The sequence below is a fragment of the Citrus sinensis genome, chromosome 8 (genome assembly GCF_022201045.2).
Source record: "Citrus sinensis cultivar Valencia sweet orange chromosome 8, DVS_A1.0, whole genome shotgun sequence".
Classification (NCBI taxonomy): domain Eukaryota; kingdom Viridiplantae; phylum Streptophyta; class Magnoliopsida; order Sapindales; family Rutaceae; genus Citrus; species Citrus sinensis.
The window spans coordinates 23393868-23404680 of record NC_068563.1 but is presented as its reverse complement, the minus strand read 5'-3'; the positions used below and the strand labels follow the sequence as shown (position 1 = coordinate 23404680).

At 34.1% G+C, this 10813-nt stretch overlaps 1 protein-coding gene across 2 annotated transcripts; it reads right to left on the bottom strand.

Annotated features, from left to right (window-relative positions):
* Positions 1-3410: 3410 nt before the first annotated feature.
* Positions 3411-10212, bottom strand: LOC102607826 (transcription factor LHW-like). 2 transcript variants are annotated; one of them, XM_006494833.4, is made up of 10 exons: positions 9444-10212; positions 8442-8627; positions 8271-8352; positions 7928-7969; positions 7785-7844; positions 5452-7275; positions 5239-5340; positions 4988-5128; positions 4786-4911; positions 3411-4004 (listed from the first exon to the last, which is right to left on the bottom strand). In XM_006494833.4, the coding sequence occupies exons 1-10, from the start codon at positions 9563-9565 to the stop codon at positions 3828-3830; spliced, it is 2862 nt and encodes a 953-aa protein (XP_006494896.1). In that variant the 5' UTR covers positions 9566-10212; the 3' UTR covers positions 3411-3827. The 2 variants fall into 2 exon arrangements, with proteins under 2 accessions (XP_006494896.1, XP_015381893.1); XM_015526407.3 differs by having other exon boundaries at positions 8462-8627; positions 9444-10209.
* Positions 10213-10813: the final 601 nt, after the last annotated feature.

Genomic DNA, 10813 nt, shown 5'->3' with positions numbered 1-10813 from the left:
TATTAAAATTTTAGGATTTATTCTTTTAAGAAATTAATTAAGTTATTTTAATAAAATTTTACAAAATTATAACTTTTTAATAAATAAATTCATTTATTTTTATTAAAAAATTTTAAAAGTATAATTTTTAATAAAAATAATTATTAAAATTTTATAAAATCTAAATTTAGTAAAAATCAGTTGAGCACCTCTATTTGGGATTTATTTTTTATTAAATTTAGGGATATTTTATGATTATAATTTTTAATTTTAAAAGTTTTTATAAGATAAAATATTCTTTTAATTTATTTAGGGGTAAAATTATTATTTTATTAAAATTATTTAATAGTGTTAATGTAAAAATTGCTAGTTGATACAAATGCGAAAAGGAAGGTGGTGCAAAGTACATGTTAGAATTTTGTAGTGATTGGATGAACATAAGGTAAAATAAAGGTGGTGCAATGATAATTTCCCTTACATTAAAGGTTCAAGATAGAACAAAATAATATTCTTAAAGTTGTTTGAGACAATAATTTATATAAATACAATGATTTATACAATGTATAGTATTTATGAAATTTATATTGAGAGAAAAACATTTAAGAAAATGCAAATGTTTAGACTTTTCAAATGACTTTACGTAACACTACATAAATATATGTACTAATTTTTTGAAATTACCTCCATATTATTTGCGCTAAGGATAATTAAGTCAAAACATTAATTTATTTAACTACACCTCTATTAAATTATCAGGTCCATATAGTAATAAAAATAATTAGTATCCATAATATGACTATATATAGAGACGTTTTACTTAATGTTATTGTAGTTTGAAGTGTTTTTTTATGTGAATTTCACAATCATTGTGAACACAACATGAATTAATATCTTGAATCCTAAAATAATTAAGTTCCTAACAGGAATTTTGTTACCATTTACCCTCCTTGAAACTAGGGCACGAGCTAGGAAGACAATAAGAAGCAAAAAGCAAACACGGCCTTAACATAAATCAGTCAACTTCATGAGACAAGAATGATCAGCATGCTCTCTGTTCATTTTCGCCCAAAAAAAAAAAAACACTTCGAACTTATTCGATTACGGGAAATCTGGAAAGAATTGCCCTCCTCCAGAAAGTGCCTGTCTAATTGTCTGTTATGAAATTCCTTAAACTTGCATATTTAAGGTAAATTTAATGAGAAAATGGTCAAAATTCTCTTATTGTTTGTTGAAATTATATATCATTTTCACCTTTATATTTCAAGATCCATTTAAAACCTCTTACTCTTAAGAAGTTGTTAATTTTTCAACTTTCAAAATCTACATTAATTCACATCTAGAAATATTAATGATAGGAATCCCAAGAGTTAAGTTCCAATGGAAGTGTTGACGTTAATATTTTAATACCATATTATAGCTATCTTGATTATTAACTAGGTATACTTTTGTAGTTATTTACCATGAGCTAGTTCAAATCTGTATTTTCGAAGTACAGCGTTCGCATCTGATAAAATATCCCTATGAATAGTTTGTCTTAAACTATGGATCACATGAAATTTAAAATATGTATCAAAACCATTAAAAATGAAACGAAACACTTGTGATGTATAATGAAAAAACTTTATCGCAGATGATCTATACATTTTTTAACCATAAAACACGCTATATGCAACCCCTCTCTGGCTTTAAATTTAGCACTTAAAAATAAAATCCAGATACACATCTCTGAAAGAAAACATACATTTGGAAGTTCTTATGGAGCTCACACAGCCACCTAACCTGAATTCCTTCCCAGAAAAGAGAGGTTAATTAGTCATAATTTGGTATGGGGAAGAAGAACAAGTTATTGGTTAGAACTTAGAACCGCCTGAGAGAGCTGACAGCGACTGGAACCATGTCAGTCATGGCAAGCAATTCCGAGCTTGCTTCACAGTTTGCTCCATGTATAAGACGAACAAGAGACATAAATAATAATTAAACATTTCCATTCTTGTTACATTTGTATTACCCTGTTTATGAAACTTAAATTAATCAAGTGACTGTATAAAGATTGATAACATGAAATAGATCTTCATTATATATCTTCTGAAGCATTGGGTATTATGTTAACATAAAAGTACAAGAGCGTGAGAAAAAAAAATATATATTTCAATTTCATGAACTGTTTTTTTAATTGCTTTTTCTGTTAATTTTCAAGATAAATTAATAAATTATCTATCCTTCCGGCTCATTGTAGCCAAGGCCTTGGTTAATATGTATATGTGCTTGCTGGCTAAGGATCAGTGATGCTTAGGTAATTGTGATCTTGAAGTTTTCTCAATTAAGTCAATTAATTATGAGACAAAAGTCATTGCTATTATTTCATGTAAATATGGCAAGTATCATGGCCGTTATAGTATTACAAATTTGGAAGAACTCTCTAAATTACTGTGATTGATTGATTTATTCCTTTTCTGTTATCACCTTTCTTGTATAAAATGGGCCTTTGAATCAGAATTTTATTTATTTAGGAATCTACGTTTTCTCTTATTCCAAAAGTTTTCGTTTTTTATACCATTGTAGTTAAATCGATGAGAGATTATTAGTTTTTCCTATTAAAATCACTATCTACCCGTACCCACCTGCCTCTATTATTTTCATAATGCTCAATAACTCACATGACATAATAATTTTATAATACTATCATTATTTTCAATAACACTTTTATTCATATATATTTCTTATAAATTAGATAAATAAAAAATTAAAATTAAAAAATATTTATTAAGAATTAAAAAATCTTATTCTTTTTTTATTCTAATCTATTTATTTATAATTTATAAACGAAATGATACGAAATAGAAATAATAAATAAAAAATTTTAAAAAGTATTTGAACCTTAAATGCATATTCACATGGATTACAACAAATACATAACATACAAACACTGCCACCCAAAAAAAAAAAAAAATCATTACGCAATAAAAACATAAGTTTGGGCGTGAATAAAAAATTAATAATAAATTTTTTTAATTTTTTAATTTTTATAAAGAAATTCTTATAATTATGTATTTTAAATTTCCATAAATATTAAATTAAATGACTCATTTACCCCTCTTTCCCTTCAAAATTTTTGCACTAATGGACAATGAAAACAATGTTTTGAAGCCATCCAATAAAGAACAATGTTTTTAATCTGAATCTTGCTATCACTCTGATATACACCAAGAATTAATCTTGAATTTAAAACAACCAAGTTTCAACAGGAATTATGCTACCATTTACAGCCAGCAGCGGCTCCGCCGGCGGCTCCGTTTACATTTTTTTTTTAAGAATGTTATTTCTAAATTTAGAACTAGCTAACATAACGAAAGAAAAATGAGCGATGAAGAAACACATGATTGCAATATTCATGCAATAGAAGCGAAATCCATAATCCAAGAAAATACCAATTAAGAAAACAAAACACCTTAATACCTTCATTTCATATCCCAGATGCTCTATACATTTTTGAACCACCAAACCCACTACTATGCAACCCCTCTGCTTGTAAACTTAGCACTTAAATGTAACCTCCTCAATAATCATCTTCCACAGCTATATAATTTAAGAAAGCATTAGATAACATTCAAATATACATCTCTGGAAGGAACACACATTTAAAAGTTCTCAAGGAGCTCACACGACTACCTAAATGAAATTTTCACTCCCTAAAAATGTGAGGTCAGTCATAATTTGTTTTGCGGGAGATGAACAAGTTAGATAAAACCACCTAAGTGCTGACTGGAACCATGTCAGTCATGGCAAGCAATGCCGCACGAGCTTGCTCTCAACAAATCCAGCCCAGAAATGTATTAATAGCAGGTGGCTCACTGTAAACTACTGGGCCTACCCGTTGCTGCTATAGAAGTGGCTTGGGGAAAAGAGTGATGAACCATCACATTGTTGTTATCCAAGGCATTTACAAATGTGCCGCTCCTCACAGTTTGCTCCAAAAGACGAACAAGTGACATAAATATTTCCATCCTTGTTACATCCCTGTTAGCCTGTTTATGAAACATGCAGTGAGCATACAAAGATTCTAATACAAAATGGAGTTTAAACAAACCTACGATATATTTTTGAAGCATACAGTATTAGTTAACACAGGGTTAAAAGCTTAGGACAGAGCAGACTCGACATCTACAGACAGGAGAATGACAAAAAATTATTCCCATTTCAACTGAGGGTAGGTTTTTCCATAAACAAAAGGCTTGTTCTTTTAATCTTAAGAACATAATCCTTGACGAGATTGACAGAAGTCAAACATTTTAAGTTCTCTTGCTTCGCTGTGCAGAAGTAACTCCTGTTCTTACTGCAGCTAGTATATTCCTAGATAACAGCTTTATGTATAAGATTTGGAGGGGATTTACCCAGTCTATACCTGCTAGAAGAAAAGTTTAAATATTATAAAAATTAAAAATAAAATAAAGTACCTATACAACTTGCTGCATTTTGATAATATATTATAAATGCCGACTCCCTAGCATACAAACAAGAACCACATTTGAAAAGAAGGAAAGTTTTTAAAATGTGGGCTAACAGCTTGTTTTCATTTTCTATGAAATAAACCCCTAAAGAAATTGACGAACATCACATATTTAAACTGCTCTAATAAGCTGTGCATAAATCATTCATTTTCTTGCTAAGTGAAAATCATCAAACAGCCATGAAAACAGACCATGAAGGGATTTGACTACTCAACCAGGGCGGGGATCTCACGGTTAGAATACATTTAGTAGGAAATCATAGTTGATTTGTTACAGCAACATTGCTTTTAAATGGTACCTCTACTGCAAAGCGTGCCCAGATCTTGTCATTCCTTGCTTCCATCAGTCCCTTCAAGATGGTTAACCCCAATCCCCTGATTAAATCAGCTATTTCCAAAAAGAAACCCCGTTCCTCACAAAGCATCTGTCAACAAGCCCAGATATATAAAAACTTATTCAAGCCAAACAATTTCTACTCGAAAAAAGAGGGCAGTTACTACCTCCACGAGTAGCTGCCGAGGTGGATTCAAATCCTCAACAATGATAGGGCAGACCATAGATTGTGAACCGACTTCAAATGCCCATGTTGCCCCTCCCTCAAAGTTATCTTTTAAAAGCAAACCGCCTTCCTTGCTGATTATCTGCAAGTTCAGGCATGATGATCACCAGCCCAAAAAACTTAAATGTAATAAATTTAAACTTGTGCGCCAAATATAATGGTAGAAGTACAAAACTTAGAGATCCCCTATACCTTAGACTCCCCCGTTTGTTTTAGCTTGTCAGCGTGCTTTGTCACACTTTGCAGGAACAGCATGTGCTTGATGGTTCGTTCTAGAAGCGCATCTATGCTACACTGTTGAACCATATCAAGGGAATAAAGAACAGCATAAGTATTAAAATTTAAACTACCATCAACAGAAAAAAGATAAAAGTTAAAATCAGTCATGAAAATAAATGCAATTACTTTTGCCCCATTCGGAACAATTTCTCGCAATTCTTTCACGCGATCTTGAATCATCTGGCGATCTTTGGGCCTTGGTCGAGGGTTCTCCCCAGGTTTAAGTCTTTTGCGATTTGATTTAGTTGTTTCATCATTTTTCTTAGAATATGCAGTTGAGACACTACCATCACGCTTCACGCTTTGACCCTGTTCTACCCACGAACTGATATGGGACCCATATACGGAAGTAGTTTGAGAGCAATTTCCTTCATTATCCTTGCTACAACCAGACTGAAAAGAGCTGGATCCCCCAGTCCATGCCTTTGTCAAGGACTTGGTAATGTCAAACAGTTCCGTTGGCACTAAGTTAGACATATTAACCTGGCCGGAGGAGGGAGAAACAGTAGGAATAGAGGAGCTACTGATCTGTGTCAATGTTGTCCTGCAAGAGACATTATCATCTGAGATCTGCTTTGAGACAGAGTTAGCCCTGGAGACCACAGCTTCTAGAAGATGCTCGGTACCCATCCCAGAGAATGAACTGCCATCTAATATCCCTTCATTAACTGAATAGAAACCAGCACTCACATCAGGAGCATTCATAGCTATTGAACTACCCTCACTTGTATGTTTCCCATCAGCAAGCAAATTATTCCAGTCGTTATTAAGGAGCTTATTCTTAAAATCCACACCCAAAATATCAAACAAGTCGTCCCCTGAAGGTGGTTGTGTGCTTCCATCTTCAAATTTAGCGTCCCTAGATTTTGAAGCCACATTTCCATAGTCAGATGTTTGGCAGTCATTAACAAAACCAGGCATTTGGCCACTCAACATATGCTGATCAAGATGAGTCAGTGGGTTGTTAAGGGCTTGAAACAAATCGTCTTCCACCCTTCCCTTCCAAGAAGCTAAATTATTCGGTCTATGCTTAGCATCTAATGAACTACGTCCTTCATCACAGCCTTTTGAAAGCAGGCGACCAGTGGTTGTGTCCACCAGACCGTATAAAGGAACCTCCTCTTTGGATGAATTTGCATTTTTAGACCCAGTACCAACCAGATGTGAGGACTGCATATTAATGTCTGCTGATTTATGTGGATTTTGAATAGTGCACGGAATTGATACCGTACTTCTTTGATTACTCATCCCACCATATAGGCCACTTCCTTCAAGATATTTTGTAGGAAGTGAACCTCCAACCAAGTCCCCATATATTTTCAATTGAGATGAAACAAAGCTATTACTGCCTGACTCATTCACCCTGTTAGGAGCATGATCTTGAACAGAACCATCTGCTAAGATCTGTTGTTCAGTTAACTTGAAGCTATTACAAACAGCACTTGATTGATGATGAAATGCAGATCCTGAACCGTACAAAGGATCAGGCTGGTCCAACCATGCATCTGAACTCAAGGGGATAACATCAGCACCCACACCTCCATTATCCTGTTGACCCCTGAAAGGTAGATTATGTTTCATTGTAGTAGACTTTTGTTCACAGCCGTCATCATGGGATTTGCCAGAAGTTTGGCTCAAGTTATGGGTTTGAAATGTTTGCACAGTAGCCTGAGCACTATGCTGAATCTGTCTACCTAGAGAACCCAACAGTTGGCAAGCTAGCCTTGATGGATGAGATGAGCTGCTTTGTTGGTTGTAACCATCAGCAGCTGAGGTCACCTTGAAAATTCCAGATGAATCTACAGAATTAAGCATTCCATTAGGAACTGGTACTCCAGGGCTGTTAGCGGATTCTTTTGCTCCGTAGTCTGGTTGAAGAGCTCCAGGGACGCACCCCAGTTGTAGGATTAAACTCTTCACATAGTTCACAAAGCCAATGTTCTCCGAAATCTGAAGCAGCAAGAATGGATGGATAAATTTTTAGGCTCAAGGGAGCTAATAAAATCAACTAATTACTTTCTCAATTAATCAAACTTTAAAAAACTTTCATAAAAAATTAGCTAGTAACTACGAGTAATTTAGAGAACAACTCAGCACGGAAGGCATTCAACTTGATACAACAATTAAAATGCTTTCAAGGACACAAAGACATAAACAATCCCCCATCAAAAGTAAATATTTAAAGGCAACTGAATAGTAATTGAGATTACTTAATTTGATCCCGGCCCTATCATTATAGATAACCAATAAAGATCCAGACTGATAATTATGCATGACTTCATTTTCACCTTCTTTTGCATTTTTAACCAATACAGAATTCAAGCCAAATAGCTCTCATTCACCCTATTGTTAACCAAACCAAGCCTGTTTCATGTTAGGCACAAGGAACTAGACATCTACATGATGTGACATTAGTTTTTGTGTATCTCAAGGGTAAAAAACAAAAACAAAAGGCTTACAGCCAAGGAAGAACCAAGCTGAACAACACCATGAGGAAGAATAGGTATAACTGCAACTGTCTGCAAACAAAATACAAGTATTTTAATCAAACAGAAAAATGCCAAACAATTTAATAACCAGAACATATGGAAAGCAATTAGACCTGCATGCCAGCAGAAAATTGGAGATGCACCTCATTTTGAACCTGAAAGCACAAAACAGGAAGTTATATAAAGTGAAACGACTATTACACCGACCTTCAAACAGCGTATCAAAGAAAAATATACACCAACTTAGGTAATAATGATGCTAAAGAATCTAAATGATGAAAAAATTGTTGGTCTCCAATGGATGAAGCATTTGATTAAAAATTTTAAACATAAATGTTACGAGAAAAAGGTACGGCTTAATCCAACTCATGTCAAACAAAATTGGTTACGCCACTTTCACTGTACAGACTCTCCATTATAGAAACTAAAATAAGCAGATTTTTTTTTCCCACAAACCTCTGGTGGATGAGCATCTCTAATATGATTGTTAGCAAGAAACCATTGGTGATTTCCTGTAAATGCAGCTCGCCCAAGTATTCTGGAAAACAAGAAAAATGAATGCATCAGCAACATTGAAACATACTCAAAATAGGAGACTAAGATTAGGAAAATGAAAAAGAAGCATACCCTTCACCTACGACATTAACCTGATTATTATTCATCATTTTGTTAATCAGCAATTGAACTCTGTCTTCTGCATGAATCCTGAGTCGAGAGAGAATTTCATAAGAACCCCAGCATCCATCCCACTCTCCAAATGGTATGTCAGGATGTGGAGTAGACTCATAGTGACATTCTTCCCAAATTAATAACCTAACAACAAAAGAACATATGTTGTTGAGAAATAAACACATACAAGGCATTAAATTACTACTGTTAACTCTCGACACAATAAACTTCAAAAAAAGAAGAAAAGGAGAACCTCAATTAGCTCAAACAGTTTCCAGGAGAATATGTTGTGAGGGTTACTATTTTTCCTTATTTTAACTATATGTAATCTAAGAAACCAAAAGGAGCATGACAAAAAAGCAACTAATCAGCACATTGATTCAGTAGCTGAAGAGCAAAAAATGTCAACTTTACTTTGCTTGAAAACAAGCAAATACAAACGAATAGAATCAAACAAAAGAAGGTAGATACTGAATCAATAGATTTTGATACACAGAAAACCAGTCGAATACAAAGAGGGTTTGTCAATCTACTACAAATCAACTTTTCTACTAAGATTCTTAAAGACAAAACAGAATAAACCAAAACGCAAAATTCCAAAAAGAGAAAGGATACATGTCAATAATCCAATACACACTCTAACAGTATCCAATCAGCCTGTAATAAGTCAATAGTATCCAAGAACCAAGCTACCCTCACAAATCCACCAAAAATAAACCCCAAAAAAATGAAATTAAAACTAAAAAACGTCAATACTAGATCTATTCTGTTTAATCACTAAGAAAACCAAATAACCAAACAATCATAATTTCATCATCCAACTTGAAGTTTGGTTAGAAATCATTTTTTTCTTTACTTTCCCTCCATTTTCTCAGCAACCAAACACAGAAAGATAAACACTTAAAAAAAAAAAAAGTTAAAAAAAATCTTTTCTGATAAAGAAAAAGAACAAAAACTCACTTAGTATTCTGGCAACCAATCTTCCAAAACACAGCATAGCACCACTGATTCCCAGCACAAAAAGCTTTCAAAACTTGTCTTAACATAGCACCCATTTTACTTTTTCGTTCTTTTTTTAACATAACAAAACAAAAAATCACAAACAAAGGCTACTCCCACATCGGAAAAATTATCTAACTTCCCCTGCATGATCCTCTTCCAGCTTGCTTCGTCCTCAAGCCTCCGCTCCTTTTCCTCTCCGGATCCAAGTTTCCCCCAATCATTCTTCTAAAACCCATATTTTTATCAAAAACCTTTTTTTTTTCTCTGAGTCAATTTACCAAACAGCTTGCCTTCAATATGGCCGCCATTTGAGTGAGTGTGAGAAAATGGTAACAAGTTCTTTGTTTTCGCTTTGTGTAGTGTGTGTGTGTTTGAGACTTTATGTGAGTTCACTTTCAGGTTTTTGGCTTTGGTTGGCCACTGTGGGATGTTTTTGATGTGCGTGTAGGGGGAAGCTTTTGTATTGCGAAAACAGGGCTTGGAGTTCGTCGAAATTACGCGGGAATGCCACTGTGGAAGTTTTTGTCGGTTTCTGGTCAGAGAGAGAGAGATAGAAGTGTTGGTCAGTTGGTGAGTCTGAACAGGTGACGAGAAGATAGTGCGGGTTTGCTGTCGTGATCGCGTCATCGGTGACACTGCCCTTGCTTTCCAATACAATTACGGAAATGCCCCGACGGGAAAGTGATTTCAAATCTATTGGATGCTAGAAAGCCTAAATTCTTGTGAGAAGTACACGCCGAAAACGATGTCGTGTCGATAACCCCGCACGATCGTGTTCGTTAATCGTTAATCATTTTCAAAAGGTAATTGTGAGCTTGTAAGGTTACTAAACCTTCTCTATTCCAAATCTTTTATATATATATATATATGAAAAATTCATACGACTTAACTTGATATAAGATTAATTAAATCACATCGTTTTGCTGTTTTTTTTAAAAGGTAAAACGACAATATTTTGAGCTTGATTACATTAGATCTGTGCTAGGGCTTTACCTCCCTATCAAGCTTCTATGGTCTATATATTTGTACACAGAAATTTTACGGGCAAGAAAGAAACAATGCGTGTAAATTGAAATTGTTTGAAGGCATGATGAAGCAGTTCTTCACTGCATGATTTTCACATGTAAGAATTGTCATCTTCATGCCAATATGTAGTTGAATTAGATCATCTAAATTTGGAATTTTGATGTCTCTTAATGTAAGACATAAGGTGGACATGTCCTTTTCTGCACCACCTTGGATTCTTAGCTAGACAAAGATGTTCCCGTTTCAAGGTTTTGTATGAACTTGAAATGTGTAATAACAGTTGTGGTGTTTCATGCAAAGAC